The sequence below is a fragment of the Vigna angularis genome, chromosome 5 (genome assembly GCF_016808095.1).
Source record: "Vigna angularis cultivar LongXiaoDou No.4 chromosome 5, ASM1680809v1, whole genome shotgun sequence".
In the NCBI taxonomy this organism is placed as follows: domain Eukaryota; kingdom Viridiplantae; phylum Streptophyta; class Magnoliopsida; order Fabales; family Fabaceae; genus Vigna; species Vigna angularis.
The window spans coordinates 32925212-32946025 of NC_068974.1; the positions used below are offsets into that span (position 1 = coordinate 32925212).

A 20814-nucleotide genomic window follows, 5' to 3' on the forward strand; every position below is an offset into this window, starting at 1 on the left:
ACGCCTAGGCTGGTGCTCAACATCCTGTTACCCGAGAGCTGACGCCCAAAAAGGGGCACTCAACGCCATAACATATCCCATTTTCTCTTTTTCTTTGACCTTACACCCTTCACCCTCAACTTTTAATACTTCTTAAGACCTTATAAACATTATGAAATCCTTGGAAACACCACTATACTCAAATTTGCCACTCCAAACCAAATTAAGCTCTATAAACTACCCAATATCATTTCTACCTTTTTTACCACTCATGACACTAGTTGTACTGCACAAACAAGTTTAAATTGACTCATAGACCCTAAACCAACTCATACTTCACATAATTGTTGCTTTAAAGATTCAATACTCAAAACCCCCTAAATGAACTCGAAATCACTTCAATCAATCCTCACTGACTCTTTTCTGCATTACAAACCAGATTTTTTTATAGTTTAACCACACTCTCAAGTTCTAATGGACTTCAAACAAAGTCCTTAAACTTCTCGTTTACCCAACCAATTGCTTACTCAAAAACTCAACTACCAAAACTCCTAAATTTTCACTCCAAAACAAGTAATATTTGAACTCATTTTATCTTCTTTCCTTAACCTTCTTAACTTGACTATCTTATGATGTTAATCAACCATAAAACACTCCAAAACAAATACCAAACTGCAAATTTCACATTGTGATCATTATTCAAAAAATTAACATACCTAAATCATTAATTCTAGCTACAAACTAGACTATAATTTCATACATTCACAACCACCATTATTATTGTCATTTTATCTCAACAATATATTAAATTCATCATATAATAACTCCCAACAATCATACATTCAACAATATCAAAACACATCCTAAAATTACAATCACTCAACATTTTTCCCCAATTCAACATCACCAACTTTTATATAATTATATACACAAAAATTAATAGATTTCAACCATCTTACTACACTTATGAAAATCAAATTAGCTTTCCTTACCTTAAAATTCTAGGAGAAAGCTTCCTCTGAACAGAGAATCAATCAGATGAAAGTGAAGAGTACTTCACCGTGATCTCTAGGAACTTTTTGATCTTCAAACAAAAACCTAAAGAATAAAACAATGTAGAAAGAAGGTAAAGAGAATTTAAAGAACAAGTTTTAAAGAGATGAAATATGTTTTAAGAAATGAAACGATAGACTTAAATTCTATTTATTTTATCGACTTATTTTAAAATAAAATAATCAATCTCATTACTTTAAAACACTTGACTATCTACTCTAATATTCTATTTTAATAACAGAATTTTCAAAATACATTAAATATATTTTGAAACAAGTTTTAATGAAATTTTCAGAAGAAACTTTCTAAAATGTATATGATCTATTTCAAAATATATTTTTTGAAATAATGCCACATGAAATATGTTCCAAAAATAATGCTTCAAAATACATTAAATATATTTTAGAAAAGTTGTGGAATAAGTTTTACTATGCGTTTTCTTTGTTCTTCTTTCTTGCAGTGTTCTCTCACTCTTCTTCCTTTTTCCTCTCGAACAAGTGATAGCGGTAACGACGGTGACAGCTATGATAGCGTAATGCAGTACCTAAAAGTTCGAATGATTTTCTTCTATTATGGAGATGCAATTAGTATTTGTGAGATGCAAAAACCTATAACCTGGTCGTGGACACATGGGTCATAGTCCCAATAATTGTGAGGTTGTAACTCAGTATCCATGAGTTTGGATTAAATTTATTTTAGTTATTAAAATATCATAAATTTTGTTTATTATAAAATATAATATGTTTTTAATTTATATTGATAAAATGGTATGATTAAGTTATTTATAATATAAGAAAACATGTATTTCATTGAATGTGAAGATTAAAACAAAGCAACACTACTGGGAAATGAAACTAAAATTGAAATCAATCTATTATAAAAACTTAAAACAGTCAAAGATTGATTTTCTTATATATTATACACCGTATTTGTGCATCCTACGATAATATTTTTATGTTTTTATTGCACTGACTAATTTTCAATTGGTTAATCGGGATACTCAGTTAGAGTATCTCCAATGTTCTTCAAGCAACTGCTTTTTATTTTAAGTAATCAAAATAATGTTCATTCGAAAGAAACAAACAGTGGGGATGAATTATCTGTGGAGATAATATAATGTTCATTCGAGTAGGTGGCATCAGTATGAAATCTTACATTTACTTAAATGATGGAAATAAACTCACCTTCATATTATTCTACAATGGTTATATGTTTGAAATAGGAGAAGTAATGGTTGTATTTTATTATAATAGTGTTAAGTGTTTGACTAATATATGTATTTGATTCAATATAAGTATTTTTAAATTTGAGTTTAAATTATGGTAAAGTTTTAATATTTTCGTTTTCCATTATACTTTCAATAAAGTAATAATGAGAAAAGAAAATACAATAATAATTATATTATCATACATCAACCTCACACCATAAATATTAGAAAATAACAACTCAAATAGAAATTATAAGATAAAAGAAAAACTCAATAAAAAAGATTAAAAATTTAAAATAACATAAAATTCAATTAAACCTACAAGAAAATGTTGTTTACCATGCACCCAAAATACCTGAACCACACTAAATCTATTTGCTAGAGTAAAAATATGCATCAAAGTAGTTGGCTTGCTCACCCAATACAATTACTAAACCCTTATAATACAAATCATGAATAACAAAATTAGGTTTCAATTTAAAACAACATTGCGAATTAATTTTTTGAAGTTGCATATGCTTGCAAAGGTTAAAATGTTAGTATAAATATATACAATTTTCATAACTGGTTTTGATGTTATTTTTAATCACACAAGTTTATCTTTTATTAATTGAAATATTTTTATTAGTATGGCAAGTTATAACTGTATAACTTCTCCACCTAAAACTAACTCCACAACCTTTTGAAAATAGCAATATAACTTCACAACTATTGACTTTACAAAATTGATATGTTTTATATTTTTAAATAATGGGATACAAAATTTTTATAATTGTTTTTTCTGTCACTTTTAATCAAACAATTTTACTCTCAATTAAATTGATTTCATAATTTATTAAAAAACACGATCATTAGTTTACCGAGTTTTTAGAATATTAATTTTTATTAAAATACATGACATGTTGAAAATTACACTCAAATTATTATATAAACAAATTGAATTCAATAAGCGACTCGACTTAAATATAAATGGATATTCATATTTGGATTTTTTTCTCTCTCTCTTGAATCCGGTCAAAATGCTTTGGTCTAGTATTGGTTTAACCCAACAATTTCAATTTGTTAGGAATTCAGTACATTTTCTACTTGGTAAAAAAGGTGGAACTAGATTGTTTATTTTCATAACTCTATTTCCCATACTAAAAGAGAAGATAAATATAACATAATTGATGCACTAATTATAAAGAAGAATCTCAATAAGGTATGCATGCACAATACAATATTGACAAAGTAAATATTACTGTCAAGAAAAATAGTGCATCATCAAGTGCTTGTGAAAATTATGCAAAGAAACACACCAAGGGAGAAAACAAAAACCACAAACTATACCAATATTTATAGAATATATTTTGATCAATTTGGGTAGAATATCTATGAACACTAACATTTTTTTTATATTTTGAATATTTATATTTTAAAATTTAACTTAAAACCACGAATTACATATTTAGAGCGTACGATTTTACGTATTAAATATCTCTGTGCCAAAAAATATACTAAATACCTTAAACTTCAAATTATTTAAACCTTACTATCAATGATTGGCAAAATCCTTAATCCAATTTTCTCAAAAATTTTAAGCTGTATTTTTTATTTTATTATTTCAAAAGTACTGTCTTCCAATCAGTAGGCACCAATTAATTTTATCACTATTGATTCTTCATAAAGATAAATTTCAGCAGTTTTTCTATACCACTGTTTTTCAGAAATTAATTAAATAATCACATTTTTTTTTTGGTGAGAGAGTGATGAAGGTATTAATTATCTATTTATTTAAGAGGCTAATGTTCGTAGGAAAAGAAAGGTGAAGATTTTATCTTATTTATACTCATTTAACTGTTAATTACTTGATTACTAGGGGTCTTACATTCCATATACACAAGCAAGTTTGATCTAATTTAGTTGCTTGATTAGCGTAAATTTAAGAAGCAAGTAATCTTTTCCAAGTACTGAACCCAAATCCCATACCACCCGACTTAATTTTTTGGTAAGGCAACGACAAACAAAACCAGATGCGCGCAAAGTCAGTGTCTGATCCCAAATTCTAATCCACTTTTCGTCAACGAGCGTACCAAGCGAGGGAGCAACGATCACGTTCATGCACTGTACTGTGGCCAGTGAAGTAAAAGTAAAACCCGAAACTCTTCAACGCAAATAAATAACCACGTCATCGCCATAAGTTTCCAGTTCGGAACTCTCATTTTCATGCCACAACGTTCAGATCTCGCCGAGAGTGAACGCAGCCGTTTCGCTATGAAACGCGGCTGTGAGTGGTGGATCTCGGCGTCTTAAGTTGAGATGCAGCCGAACTTGTTTCCCTTTGGAAGTGTGCTGGGGAATCCGTTTATTTTCAATGGTGATTTGAGTGAGGGAGGGATCGAGAGCTCTAGGGTTTTCTTCTTGCTCCCGTTCTTCTTGCTCTCCCAGGGAGGAGCAATGGATTTGTCCAAGGTTGGGGAAAAATTCTTGAGCTCCGTTAGGTCCGCGAGATCTATCGGATTGCTCCCTCCCGTTCCTGATCGTCCCGAGGTAAATCCACTGGATCATTGTCGTGTAGAATTGCATGGTCACCACTGCTACACTCGTTATGCTGAATTTGATTTTTAATTTCGAAACTTTAGATGCGTGGTTTTAGTTTTAGATAATGCCGTGCGATTGGATTGCTAAAACGTGTTCTGTGATTGTGGCTAAGTCAGTCTGAAGCGTTAACTATGTTGCTTTTGATGCATTTTATGCGAGTTTTGGATTTGATGATGTACCGTTGCTCTGCGCATGCTATTTGGTTGCGAAATAACACTGATCAAGACTTTTTTATAGAACTAGCGATTGCGAGTTTGATTTGGATAATTTATGAAATCATGAAATGAGTTTTGTCAAGAATATGGGTTCTGTAAGTGGACTTGCGAAAAGCCATAGATGTTTAGATGTTTATGGTTGTAGGGAATACCATGGTTTTGGATCGCGGTTGTGTCTTCTCCGCGATCCTTAACATTCCAGGAATACTGTGGTTTTCAACTGCAAACCAAACACACTTGGTAGTCTATAAGTTTTTAAATTGTCTTTTGTAGTTTCATTCCTAGGCCCACCTACCTGCGAGCCTAACAGTTGATTCTCCTTGTTGTTGTCCTTATGGTCATATAGTTTGAGTTGTATTTTCATGTTTTATAAATGTTGTTGAACAGGTTCCAGCTCGAGCTTCAGCAGCTGCTGCCGTAGCTCGTGCTCTTGCAGGGTTACCTCCTCATCAGAGATATAGTTTTTCTTCAAGTTCAGAAGAATTGAGTTCAATATATGGAAGCAGACCTCAAGGCCAAGTAGTCGAGGAGCTGGAGGATGAGTTTTATGAAGAGGTGTTACTTTCTATATCACTCCTCTTTCAATTTCATACTTATTTTTCTTGCAACCTCCATTGTGTTGAATGATAAAAACTATTTCATATGGAGGTTCTGTTGCTCAATCTGAGGAGAAATATTTTTGTTTGTTTATGTTTATTGAGAGATGGCAGAAAATTTTATCTTTTGTAAGTTTCCAAATAATTGCTTGTACCAGGGGACCTTGAGATGGATGCTAACAGTTGAGAGCACATAACTTCTTATTAAGGATTAGTTTTGTATCCTTAGACAGATCACTAATATAACTCTTCATATTAGGAAGTTTTTATACGTACGAACTTGTTCCTTGATTTTTTTTAATTAATATTTGAGTATCCATTTATTTATAACTTGAACTTTGGGTGATGCGAGTCCATATCCCTTAGAGATCAATGTTTCTGTTTTTTTTTTGTTGTTTTGGTATTTTGGCTCATTCTCAGAAGAGACAATCTATCCACTCTTTTCTCCTCTTACTCTTTTTTTTTTTCTTATACAGCTTCTTCTTTAGTATACTACTATTTAAAAACAACTATATTTTTAATATTTAATGTTTCTACTGATTATAGGAATAGGCCAGTGATAAAATCCAGCAAGAAAAATAGTACCACTAATTATAAAAATTCACCTGATTATTAAAAATATTCCTATAATCTAAATTTTTCTTGCCCAATGTCAACTAGTATGAAAAATAAGAAGGAAAAATTCAATAACATTAACAATGTGCTACAAATATACAGAGGAAAAACTATTTTTTGTGCCCTCTAATCTAGTGAACTCAAGACTTAAAGGAATGGAATAGAGAAAATCTGTTATTGTTGATTGATATCAAGGTATACATGTATTTATAGCAAGTTTTTGAGCTTAAATGCCTCAACTTACTAACTTCAATGAAATTTTATTTGTATTACCCCATATTTGATCACCGTGAATTGTGGAGTTGAATGGACTCTTTTGAATGTCTTTATGCAGGACTTTGATCCAATTAAGCATATTTTAGAGCATGTTCCAGCTGATGAGAATGAGCTAACATATTTTGAAAAACAGGTGTGGTTCATGTGTCTCAATCTGGCTGACAAATAAAATATTTTTTAATTTTTGTTATCTTTAAAATTAAAATTTTCTTAGTCCTCTACTTAGCCATTGTTCTACTTAACGAAAAATAGTTGTATCCATTGTATTATTTATGAGCGTAAAGAAAGTAGAAACTCATTTAAGTTTTCTATACTTATAAATGATGCAGTTTATCATCTTTTAAGATTCCTTTTTATTTTTTAAAAGTAAAAATGTCATTAGCTTTGGTGCTCATCTCTTGCACCTATTCTATGATGTACAGATATGAAATGTGTGTTGAATACAGTAGTATCTGATGGGACTATTTAATAATTTAAAAGTATATAGAATATAAAGCATATAAATGAATATCTTGATATGGAAAAAATTTCATAAAGTATGATAAATACATATATTTCAAAGAAAAATATAGTTGCAATTATGCAAATCTAAATTAAGAACATACTTATCGTACCAATTTAAATTTTTTTATAAATTATTGCATCATAAATTACTTCCTATTATTTACTAATAGGAACAGTTCTATCTGAAAGAAATTACAATGTTATCTGATTTCTAGCTTCTAGAAGCTGACTCTATCTGTATGTATTTTGTACTTACTTTAACTTCTTTTTATCTTTTCATCTGTAACATCTTTATTTATATATATACATCCTTTTTTGCTGAGTGAATACACACACTCAAGCTTTCATCTGAATTATCTATGAATTTCAATTCTATTAATCTCATTTTTTTCTTTATATTATATATGAAGGGAACAATTTTCCATTTTTGTTCATCAATGGTTCCACTTTTCTATATTATTATACATGCTTATATGTCTCATTGAGTTGTAATAAATTTTCATAATTTTAAGGATTGGTTATTTTTCCAATAAGTATGGTGTAGTATTCAAGAGTATTATTATCATACAAATACATGAAATAAATTAAAGTATTGGTGTTTCATAACATTCATTGCAAATTTTCATCTCTTGCATTAAGAGCAGCTCCAATGCCGTTGTTGAAGTTACTTCAAAATTGAGGAATGGGACTAAAATAATATTCCATCAGTGAAGTGCTGTGACTTGGCAGCCAGCTAGCTTGGAGATGCCTCTTCAGTGGCATGTCCCTATGTCCGACATTTATCGGACATTCTGTTGAAGTGTTCAATTTAAAAAATGTGTTTTTGGGTTTCTGACATGGCTCTAGCACAGTGTTAGTGAGGGCAGGCACAATGATCTTTCTTATAAGTTAAAAATTTAGAAACTTATTGTGTAAATTTATATTATAATTAATCAAAATAAGAAACAAATTCTACATAATTAGGGATATTTAGATTATATATGTATTATTAGGAATGTTTTCATATATTCTTTTATCATATCTTCATATGATTTGGATTTTTTTGAAATTGTTAATGTGTCTTAAGTGAATCTTGACTGTAATGTTGTTTTAATGATAATGATCAAGAAGGGGTGAAATGTTTAGATGAATTAGATCCTCTTTTCATTTATATATGTGTGTGTGTGTTGAGATTGTTATATTTGACTAACCCCTTTATAGATGATTTTGAAAATATAAATCTTGATTGTTAGTTTAAATAGTTCACAATGATGTTCAATATAAATATATGTGTGTGTGTGTCGCCATGTCGGTGTCTGTGCTACATAGCAAGGAATTGCTTATTTAATCAATAACTACAAACCAATTATAGCATGTTTTGGACAGCGGAAATCTTATATTTAGCTGTTTTTCTTTTAAAAGTGTGGTTTGTAGAATAATCTGTATGTTTCTGATAATAACATAAATTTGTAAAGAAACTTTTATTTTGGATAAAATAAATTGTTTCTTTGAATCTGAAAGTTTATAGCTTGTGATTATTTTTTAACATTTTTTTCTTTTCAACTTTATACACACTGTTTTTCTTATGTAAAAGCTGATTTTTACTTTGCATCCAAAGAAAATTATCTTATAATCACTTTCACTAAACTTATCTAAACGGAAAACTGATTCTGATTATTATCAATTATTGAAATAATATAGGTTTCGTTGTTGTCCCAACAAATCTCATTATTATCTTAACTGTTTGAATTTTGTTAGTTGATTGAATCAGGTTTATAATATCCTGCTACATGCTATAAATACTCGTATATAAGATATTTGGTCTTGGAATTTGTTATGTAGGCTGCCCTTAGATTGGTACAACTGGATAAAGTGGCTGAACATTTATCTCGCCATGTTATGGAGCATCATGAAGTAATGGGTAAGTTGAAGAGGTGAACGGAGAGAATTGGCTATACCTCCTCTGTGCAGGTTTTAGTGCACGAGGTCGTGTATGTTAGATATTTTGTTTAGAAAATTTTTCTGCTGTGCACAGCTTTTCCCCGCTTTTTACAAGGTTGTCTATTTTTTATTGCCAGGTCAACATTATTGTTATGATAAAATTACACTAGCACCCCTTGTGGTTTCTTTCAAATTCGTACTATACCTCCCCTTTTCCCCTTTTAGTAACCCCTTAATATCTGACATTGATGCACCCTGTTAACCAATAAATACGGTACACTTTGTATCCACGATGGGGCTATTCTAAACTTAATAAGGTGAGGATATTGTGTGTATATTGAAAAACTATAGGGGTATTTGCATGATTTGTTCTATTATTATTAGAGTTATCCAATTGATTCATGACTTATGGATTAATCCCAACCCACTCCTAAAATAAGTCCTCTTTTATTGACCTACTAAATGAGTGGGTTAAGAAAGCCTTGGCCTTTTTAGAGTGGGTTTGGGGATTGACCCACTAAAGTTGGGGTTTGGGGCAAAGTGGGTTTGACCCACTACAACATTAAAATAAAACTTCAATTAAATACTAAATACTTTTCAGAATTGTCCAATTCCTTAGAATCTATAAATTGATCATTAATTAATTTTTCTTATTTACAACTTAATTGCAAAGATGTGGCGCAACCCAACTTGCTTAGGCATAGCTTGATCCAACTTGACTTAAGGCTCAACTTGATCTTTCCTAACTTGGATTCATCTTAACCTGAGCTTGACACAACTTGGCTTAACCTTGGCTCAAGCCAACCCAGTTTGACTACTACGACCTAACTTGAGTTATCCCAACTTGACCAAGCTTTACTTTGGCTCAACTCAGTTTGACTCATGTTGACCTGGGCTAGGCTTAACCCAGTCTAACACGGGCTTGTTTGGACCAGTTAGATATATTATTTTTATCTTTTATTTTTAGTTAATTTTTTATTATTTCTTATTTGTATTTTTAGATTAGCCCATATTTTTTCTATTATAAATAGAGGACCTTATTTGTATTCAACACAAGGGAGATTAATTTCATACATAGTTTTCACTATATTCAAGATGGTATCAGAGCTGGGTTAGAGCCTATCCTAGCGAGATCTGTGTTGTTGGGCATATTGTTTCACCCATTACCAGGCCGCTATCGGACCACCCATTAATGTCTAGTCCCATACTCGAGATGTATATACCTTGGTGTGAGGGGTGTGTGTTGGAAGTCCCACATCGATTAGAGATAAGACCAATTTATAGTATATAAGTAAGTGCAAACCTCACTTTATAAGCCAGTTTTGTGAGATTGAATTAGGCTTAAAGTCCACTTCTTAACCGGGTCCAACCCAAATTTGACCTGGGCTTGACCTAATTCAATGCCATCTTGACCTAAGTTGGATCCAACCGAGTTCAACTTTATGTGGGCCTAGCCTAACTCAACCTAATTTGGGCCCAACCAAACCCAGCTTGTGCTCGACCCAAAGTTGCTTGCATGACTTGGGCCCAACTCGACCTAACCTTTTTTGACTAATTTGACCTGGTCGCAACCCCGACTCGGTGTAACTTGACATAGACCGTCTTGGTCTAACCTTGGTCCAACTTGATTGGCCCAACCCAACTCAACCAAAGGTTGATGTGATTCAAATTGACTTTGGATCGACCCAACTTGACATGGTTTAATTAAACTGGGCCCAACTCGACTTAGCACAATGTAGCTTGAAATGGTCCTGACTCGACTTGGTCTAAGTTGAACTAGGCCGAATCCAACTTTGTCAATACTAATTTAAGCTTGGCCCACCTTCACTTGACTTAAGCTTGACCTGACCTGGCTAGACATGGTCTAACCTAACTTGGCCTGGCATGAGTCAGGCTCATCTCGACCATACCTGACTCGACTCGAATTTGACTTGGCTTTAGTTGGGCTCAAGCTAACTCAATCCGGTGTTGCTTGACCGAGTTTCAACTTGATTTGGCTTGACTTAGGCCAATCTAGACCAACTTGTCATGTCTCAATCCAACTCAACCTGACTTAAATTCATTTCGACCAGCTTGACATGGTCCCAGCTTGGTCTAACTTTACCTAAGCTGACCCGACCCTGTCCATTTTGATTGGGTTTGGATTGAGTAAATGTTTTTCATTGGGGTAAAGAATTTTTAGGTAAATGTTTTTATTTTTCATTTTCATTTTTAAACAATATTTTTTACTTTTAAGAAATGGCGCATGGGGCTTTGTGGCAATTTTTGCCCTATGGGCCTTTTCTCATGTGGGCGTTTTGTCTAGTGGGCTTTTTGGCCCTGGTCCATATGAGTTAGTGTCAAGCCATGTGAGTGGGTCAAATTGATAGGTCTAATTACTATTATTATAAAATATTTATAATTTCTCAATACTAATTAGAATAAGTTTCTCTTTGGTGTTATCAGAAGAATGCAGTGTTAGTTTTAGTTTAAATAATAAATAATTTAGGTTTCAATTCGTTGAGATACTGAAAAGTTTGGTTGATGCAACTTTACTGCTATTGCCAACTTCAAATTCTGGATCACTTTTATATTTATTTATTTGTAAAAGGATTTTTAGAATTAGGAACTGATACTTACTTTTGGCCAGTGAAGGGGATGAATTTGGTCAGAGAATTGGAAAAAGACTTAAGAATTGCAAATGTCATCTGTATGGTAAGATCATAACTCATAAGGAGCTGATACTTACTGTTTGCTAGCTCTTACCACCTTCTTTTGATTCTGTGCAGAATGGAAGGAGACATTTGACATCGTCTATGAATGAGGTTTCAAGGGATCTGATTGTGAATTCTTATTCCAAAAAGAAACAAGCTCTTCTGGTATTTCCGTCTCTCTGAGTACAAACTAGCGTTACTTTCTTGTAATGCCTTTATACTTCTCATGATTTTATTTGATTCTTCTGAAAATTAATTTATTGCTATTGGCAATTGGCATGTAACGTAGTTTAGTCTTGGATTGGATACATAACTCCTCAATTCTTTTGGGGTAGGGGCGGTATGTAATACCTGCTTACACTAAGGCTTTAATACTTGTTGTAAATTCATCCATTTTTATTCATAGGACATGCTTCCAACCTTGATTGAACTTCAACGGGCTCTGAACATGCAATCAACACTTGAATCCCTAGTAGAGGAAGGGAATTACTGGAAGGTGAACCTCTCTCTATATATGTATGTGTGTGTAAAATGAACATAACAATAGACAACTGTATAACAAATTGACTGGTATTCGTTTTATTAGACTATTGAAAAGAGAATTATACACAAGTATCTATAGCTAACTACTTACAACATAAGAGAGAGCCAAACAGCCTTCACTGAAATGGTTACATGACGAAGTTGTTATTGCTAACAACTCTGACTACGTAGTACAATTTTTACACACAATATAGCTAATTTCATACTCTAATTATGCCCCCTCAAACTCAATGAGAAGATTTTTCTGGAAAAAAAAATCTTTACATTGAGCTTGCCTCTAAGAAAAGCAAAACGAGCCGAAGAGAGAGGTTTGTGAGAAAATAATAAAGAGAACCAATTTGTTTGAGAGAAAAAGCTGCATGAAGATTAGTAGTAAGCTGTTGAATTAGAGCACTAGAGCTCCCAATGATTATGATATCACCAACAAATACCAGAAAATAAACAACTTGAGATTGATGTCACAGAGAGAAGAGTCACATGTAAAATGAACTGAAAAAGAGAGAGATATTTAACAAACTGAATGCTATTCATTTTATGAACCTATTGAAAACGGAAATGTACAGAAGTACTTATAGCTAACTACTTACAACAAAAGAGATAGCTAATTGCCTTTACTGAAAAGGTTACATGAGGTAGCTGTTGGCAATAGTTAACAGCTCTGACTACTAGTACATTTCTTATACAGTATAGCTAAATACATCTCTAATAATATATTAACATATATATTGTGGTCAATTAATCACGACTTACTCATGTTTGTAATTTTTGTTCTTTTGTTCTTAGACCTATGGTATCTTCTAAGAAGCTCATTTTTTTTTTATCATTATGCAGGCCTTTCAAGTTCTATCTGAGTATTTGCAACTCTTAGATAGTTTGTCAGAGCTTTCAGCAATACAAGAAATGAGTCGTGGTGTGGAGGTGAACTTGAATAACTTCTAGGAAGGATTAAGATAATTTATTCTGGAAATTTTTCTTGCATGTTAAGAATTTGTCTAATTTTATTAAATTTATTATTTCGCATGTTATCCAATATAATCCTGATGACAATGCAAGTACTTGTGTATTTAACTGTTTAAAGTTTCTTTATTGCATTATTAATGCCAGGTTTGGCTGGGAAGAACGTTGCAAAAGCTGGATGCTCTTTTATTGGGAGTATGTCAAGAATTCAAGGAAGATGGCTATATAACAGTAAGTTTGTATTAGTTTCTTTGCTTTCTATTCATATGTTGCAGGTGATTCAGTGTCTACAATGGGTTATGAGCATACACACTTGTTTGTTTTGTTTCTGTTTTGAGGGGGTACATGGCAATTAAAAACTACTTATGAAAAACTAATTTCACGAATCTCTGTCAAGTTGAACTAGTTTAAATTAAACCCAGTAAATGAGCTAGTTTAATGTTTATAGTTTGTTTGGTGAATGCTGGTGATGTTTAATCTTTTTTTTTTTTTGGTATGAAATTCAAATAAATAGAATGAAGGGAAGAGAGATGATGTAAGCTTTATCCAGCAAAAATTAATTAAATAAAACCAATTATGTTTGAGATTTTTATCGATCCACTTTTGACTTAAACACTGATTTGACCTAAGGTGTTTTTCCTAATTTTCTAGTTTTTAGTCTTTTGCTGTTTTTTTTCAGACAGAACTTTAAAATTTCCCTGGGGTGCCTGGTTTTCCAGATATTGAGTTTCACAGTTAATCTTCTATATATTGCTGTTTACTTTTTATTAAATGAATGTTGTTGTACTTGAGTATGTTAGCATTTGCTCAAAGATATATATGGTCATAGTTTCCATCTGTGGTTTATTGATATTTGAAGGCTCAACTTAGCTAGTTTTTAAGCTTTTATTTAATGCTTTTAATTGCTACCAGTATTCGGAAATTCATTTCTGAAGATCATGCTTTAAAATTGCTTGCCGTATTATGTTTACAACTCTCAGCAATTTCCCATCTTTGTAATGATTTGTTTGATGTTGTTGGTGAAGATTGGGTTTGCCACGTGGTTCTCCCGAAGTTCTTTTACGTGTTAATTTATGAGGTTTTGGTACCGGAGATACTAAAAGCCTTTGGTGGTATTTTCAATTTGTGGTTATTTGTTGCATGCGGCTTGGAAGAAACGCTAGGATTTTCATTGGTCAAGAGTTGTCTTTGGAGTTCATTTGGTATCAAGTAGTTTGTTACAAAGCTTCTTTGCGTGTTGAACTGAGGCTCGTGTAGATCTACAAACAAATCGGCATGATGTTTCATAATCATATTTTTAGTTTTTCCCCCTTTTTTCTTGTAGTTTTCCACCATTCTTTCTTGGTTTGGCTTTTGTGTATTTCTTCTTTTCCAATTTTATAAAAAGTATCACCAATATTTGATATGACCTGCTGTCCCCACTTTATTGTCTATGATCATGCAGACATTTGGTATTAGAAATATATTATAAATGATGCTAATCTAACGACGTGATGCAGGTAATTGATGCATATGCATTAATAGGGGATACTGCTGGTCTTGCTGAAAAGATACAGAGTTTCTTCATGCAAGAAGTTATATCAGAAACACACTCTGTATTAAAGGGTGTCATGCATGAGGTATGTAATACGTTTTCTTGCCTAACTCATGTTCAGTACTATCTGGATTAGAAATTGTTTAGGAGTTGAGTGAGTTAATGGTATATTTTCCCCATTTGACATGCAAATAAAAGTTTGGAACTTCTGTTCGTTATTCTATGCAATCGATGTCTGAAATTGACATTGTGGTACTACCACTTTCAATTTTATATAAGCATATGCATATGTATTGGCTACTTAAGCTTAGTCGTGTTATTCTCTGTTTACTTATATTGGTCCAAGGGAGGATTAACAGTAATTCCTGGAAACGGGTTAAGAGTAGGACAGGTGCCCATATTTATTGATAATTGAGGGCACAAGACAATAATACTGATCATAGCACTTGATTCACCTTAAATATTAGTTCAGTTGACTTGAATGACTATTATTTCTCTCTTCCTGCCTAGGAAATCTTGTAAATCTCCCAAACCATGTTCTTGGAGATTGCTTACAACTATATGAAGCCTTCTTTTAAGAGGCATACCTTGTTTTATCCACTGAGTGTTAATTCTCAGAGTGGTCTCCATGTGCACTTCTTCTTCTACAGTTCTGTGAAGAAAGACATTATTCACATCCAACTTATGTATGTCCTAACCAAAATGAGTTGTCAAAGTAAGAATCACGCAAATTGTATTTATCTTTGCCACTAGAGTAAATGTCTTCTCTGTGTCAATTCCATAAGCTTCAATGTATCCCTTTGGAACCAAATCTGACTTTATGTGTGTCTATAGTCCCATATGTCTTATATTCCACTGCAACTATCCATTTCAACTCTCAACCCTTTTTTCTTTTGGTTTGTCAACAATCTTCCATGTTGTGTTTCTTTCTAATGCATTCATATGCTCTCTCATGGCTTGAGTCCAATGCTCATTTTTCATGACTTCCTGGACCGATGTGAGAATTCCCGGGACATGAATGATAATAATACCTTCGATGTTTATTAGAGAGATTGTCAATGCAACCATACTCAAATAAAATATTTAACACAATGATTTTCTCAATGCAATAGCTAGCAAGTGCTCAATAACACTTACCTCCTCAAATTATCTCCAGGGGTTCTCACTTCCATCGTAGGCAACTCTTCTTACTCCGATGCCAATATGAATTTTCTTCTCTGATTTTTTTGTAAGGAGGTGCTAAGAAGTGGACTATGTACAACAAACAACAAATGTCGTTAGGTTAAATTCTAACAATGGCTTTGATATCTTGTTAAGAAGTGGACTTTAAGTCTAATTCAACTTCAAAAAACTGCCTTGTAAGGTGAGATTTACTTCCTTATCTCTAGTCGATATTAGATCTCCAACAGGAGGAAGAGAAGAGATATGCACAAAGTGAGTTTTTTCCTTTGATATTTTTTGTAAGAAGGAGAAGAGACGACTTAAGTTATATGAAGCAATGCAGGTTTCTAAATATCTTAATTTTGTATTTCAATAAAAACTTACTGTGAGAAATAGAGAAGATTGGGAGAAAATATCCCTTGTGTGTTTAGCCTACACATAGGGTTGTTTATTTATATTGTAAGATACAGGCCAATGCCCTTAATACAGAATAGACTAAAGCCCAAATAACAGAAACACACATCTTAACATCTAACACTCCCCTTCAAGCTGGAGCATATAAATCATATGTTCCAAGCTTGTTACAAAGATAATCAATTCTAGGTCCTCGTAAGGACTTAGTGAATATGTCTGCCAACTGGTTGCTTGAGTTAACAAACTCAGTCTTGATATCTTCAGATATGATTTTTTCTCGAATGAAATGACAATCAACTTCAATGTGTTTGGTTCTCTCATGGAAGACAGGATTAGAGCTAATATGGAGAGCAGCTTGATTATCACATATAAGTATCATGTGAGTGACATCTCCAAATTTCAATTCACTAAGCAATTGTTTAAGCCACACAAGCTCGCAAGTAGCTGATGCCATAGCTCTATATTCTGCTTCTCCACTCGACCTTGCCACAACACTTTGCTTCTTACTTTTCCAAGATATCAGGTTGCTACCAATAGAGACACAATATCCAGAAGTAGACCTCCTATCAGAAGGGGAACCAGCCCAATCAGCATCTGAATAGCAAACGATTTTTGTATCGTTGTTAGGGCCATATAGCAAACCTTTTCCAGGTGATCTTTTAATATATTTCAGTATACGAACAACTGCATCCCAATGGTCTTCACATGGGGAGTTTAGAAATTGACTCACCACACTAACTGCGAAGGAAATGTCAGGACGCGTAACAGTAAGATAGTTTAATTTACCAACTAGTCTTCTGTACCGTTCAGGATCTGAGAAAGGCTCCCCCTGATTTGGTAGGAGTTTGATGTTAGGGTCCACAGGTGTCTCAACAGATTTACAGTTCATTAACCCTGTTTCCTCCAAGATGTCTAACGCATACTTCCTCTGAGATATGACAATACCATCATTGGATTGTGCTACTTCAATACCCAAAAAGTACCGGAGTTTGCCAAGATCTTTGGTTTGAAAATGATGACAAAGGTGTTGTTTCATCTGAGAGACGCCAAGATAGTCGCTTCCTGTGAGAACAATATCATCGACATACACTATTAAGTAGATACATCCAGCACTCGAGTGGCGATAGAACACTGAATGATCCGCTTCACTGCGAGACATACCAAATTGTTGAACAACACAACTGAATTTACCAAACCAGGCCCAAGGAGACTGTTTTAGGCCATATAAGGATTTGTGAAGACGACATACCAATCCAGAGGACTCCCCCTGAGCAACAAAGCCAGGCGGTTGCTCCATATAAATTTCTTCCTGCAAATCACCATTGAGGAAAGCATTTTTGACATCAAGTTGGTAAAGAGGCCATTGTCGAAGAGCGGCCATGGCAATGAATAGGCGAACAGAGGTCATTTTTGCCACTGGAGAAAAAGTATCACCATAATCCAAACCAAAAATCTGTGTGTAGCCTTTGGCAACCAGTCGAGCTTTCAGACGATCAATTGTGCCATCAGGACCAACCTTGATAGCATACACCCACCTGCAACCAACAACAGACTTTCCAGATGGTAATTGGACAAGCTCCCAAGTTCCACTTTCCTGTAAAGCACTTAATTCATCCATCATAGCTTGACGCCAACCAGGATGAGTTAAGGCATCACCCACAGATTTGGGAATTGACACAGAAGAAATAGATGAGAGACAAGTATAAAAAGATGGAGATAATCTGTGGTAATTAAGAACAGTATAATGGGGGGAAGGGTTACGGGTAGAGCGTATACCTGTACGGAGGGCAATAGGCAAGTCAGACTCAGTTGCTGGAGCCAGAGGAGACACATGAGGCGGCACCGGAAGTGAGTCATGAGGGAGACAATTACGACGACTATAAATCTGAAGGGGTGGAGGTGAAGGATGATCCTGTGGTGAATGAGAGTCTAAAGAAGGAGAAGACAAAATGGGTGGAGCATCACCAAGAGGATCACAGATAAGAGGAATATCAACAGTAACAGGGAGAGGTACAAAACTAGAAGATAGATGTGAAAAGTAAAAAGAAGACTCATCAAAAGTGACATCAGCAGAGATAAAATGACGATTGAGGGAAGGGGAAAAACACTTATAGCCCTTTTGTGACCGTGGAAATCCTAGAAGACACATTTGTGAGACCTAGGAGATAACTTATCAAGACCAGGACTAAAATCATGAACAAAACATGTAGACCCAAAAACTCGAAGAGGTAATGGATGCAAAGGGTCTTGAGGAAATAAGATAGAATGAGGGATTTTGTTATCTAGGACGGAAGATGGCATGCGGTTGATAAGATAACATGCTGTGAGAACTGCATCACCCCAAAAACGTGAGGGTACCTGACCATGAATCAGAAGTGTACGAGTTGTTTCAATAAGGTGTCTATTCTTGCGCTCAGCCACCCCATTTTGTTGAGGGGTATAAGTACATGAGGTTTGGTGAAGAATGCCATGAGAAGCCATAAACTGTTTAAACGGTTGAGAAAGGTATTCACGGCCATTATTACTACGTAAATTTCGAATAGACACCCTAAACTGTGTTTTTATTTCATTGAAAAAAGATTGAAAAATAGAAAATAATTCGGAACGATTCTTCATTAAAAACAACCAAGTACATCTGGAATAGTTATCAATAAAGGTAACAAAATACTGAAAAGCTAAAATGGACTTAACACGACTAGGTCCCCAAATGTCAGAATGGACCAATGAAAAGGGGGACGACACCCGTTGTGAGACACTATGAGGAAAGGAACTACAAGTATGCTTCCCTAACTGACAAGACTCACACGACAAACTTGATAATGTGGACAACCTCGGGACAAGTTGTTGTAGTTTGGCAAGACTAGGATGACCGAACTGAGCATGAAGAAGGGATGGTGACTCCATGACTACGCCAACATGTGGAGAAGGGCGGAGATGATAAAGGCCATGAGACTCACATCCTGTGCCAATCATGTGTTTCGAACTCCGGTCCTGCAACCAAACAGAATCTTTAGTAAAGGAAATAACACAATTAAGAGTACGAGTTAAACGACTAATGGACAATAAGTTGAAGGGAGACCCAGGGACATAAAGTACATGATCAATGGATATGGATGGAAAAATATTAACAGTACCAATACCATGAGATGAGACTCTAGACCCATCAGCCATTGTTACCGAGGGTAAATTATCCGGACATGACAAGGAAGAAAACAAGGACTTGTTACCAGTGATATGATCGGTGGCGCCTGAGTCAAGGACCCAAGGTCCAAGGGAGTGAGTTAGACCAACAAAAGGTGTACCTGTACGTGCAACAAATGCAGATGTAGTGGAACTAGAGTGCTGATGATCCTCATACCATCTGAGAAATTCGTTAAAGATTGCAGGTTTGTCTATGATATTAGATGAAGAAGGATGGTCTGCAGACGGTGATCGGGGAGGTGGATCAGAATTTGCCATTGCTACAGGTCGAGGAGGACGTCCATGGAGAGCATAACATCTATCAATCTTGTGGCCTAACTTGCCACAATGGTCACATTTTGGACGTCCTTTACTTTGCTTGCGAGACCGACTTCGATCATCACGTTGAGCAGCCATAACAGAGGAATCATCAGTATGAGGGGATGTCTCAGTGATGGGTTTGCTCGGTATACGCAAAAGAGCAGAACAAGTAGAAGTAAAGTTGGGTATGACAGGAGAACCCAATATCTGATCACGGACATGAGAAACATCATCAGAGAGTCCGTATAATGCCAACAACATGAAGAACTTTGATCGTTGTTCCAATTCTTCAGCAGGAGTGGAAGCAGGAGGTAATATATCATTAAAGTCATGAAGAAGGGCATGAATTTTACCCAAATATTCTGCCATGGGACCAAGATTGCGCGGACCAATAACAGTTAATAGGTCCTGACAAACACCATAAAGACGCTGAGTGTCATTTGTGTATAACAACTTCGTTTGTGCCCATACTTCTGAACATGTTTCATAGGATCGAAACATTTGTTTCAGTGAGGAGTGAATGGTGGACTTTATAACAATGCATAACTGAGCATCAATTTTCATCCAGCGGGAAGTGTCATCTATGGGAGCAGTAGTCACATTTTGAGTAAGATGATCTAAGTACCCCTGACTCTTCAACCAAAGTTTGATGTCGGACGCCCAGGTTGCATAATTTGTGCCATCTAACTTGTCAATGGACAAGTGTACATTCACATAATTGGTATATATTGAGGGATCAGAAGATGAGCCACCAATAGAGATGTTTGTAGACGAGGAAGACGCCATGGAGAGGGAGAAACCCTAAAAATTCAAAGTGCTCCAATTGACGCAACGACCACAGATCCAGAAAGAGGGCGAGGAGGCGATCACGGCGGTGCTGATCGGCGGCGGAAAGCTCCAGCGACGCGCCGGCACGCGCGGCGGCAGCGGTGACTCTTGCGGCGGCGCGTGGAGGCACGTGGGTGGTCCATTCGCTGCGATCTTCGTACCACGGTGGTCGCCTGGCCGAGACGATTCCGATGGTGTGGTCGCCGGTCGATTCTGGAACTCCGGTGACGGCGGCGGC

General features: G+C 34.8%; 1 protein-coding gene across 2 annotated transcripts in view; it reads left to right on the forward strand.

Moving 5' to 3' along the window:
* Positions 1 to 4153: 4153 nt before the first annotated feature.
* Positions 4154 to 20814, forward strand: part of LOC108340332 (uncharacterized) — a 28592-nt gene continuing 11931 nt past the window's right edge. Inside the window, exons 1-10 of one of the 2 annotated variants that reach the window (XM_017577631.2) lie at positions 4154 to 4768; positions 5422 to 5589; positions 6580 to 6654; positions 8847 to 8925; positions 11575 to 11639; positions 11714 to 11803; positions 12045 to 12134; positions 13013 to 13099; positions 13286 to 13369; positions 14638 to 14757. In XM_017577631.2, the coding sequence (XP_017433120.1) occupies positions 4538 to 4768; positions 5422 to 5589; positions 6580 to 6654; positions 8847 to 8925; positions 11575 to 11639; positions 11714 to 11803; positions 12045 to 12134; positions 13013 to 13099; positions 13286 to 13369; positions 14638 to 14757 (1089 nt within the window). In that variant the 5' untranslated portion in view covers positions 4154 to 4537. Of the gene's footprint in view, positions 4769 to 5421; positions 5590 to 6579; positions 6655 to 8846; positions 8926 to 11574; positions 11640 to 11713; positions 11804 to 12044; positions 12135 to 13012; positions 13100 to 13285; positions 13370 to 14637; positions 14758 to 20814 lie in introns of those variants that run through there. The other variant, XM_017577633.2, reaches the window with a different exon arrangement.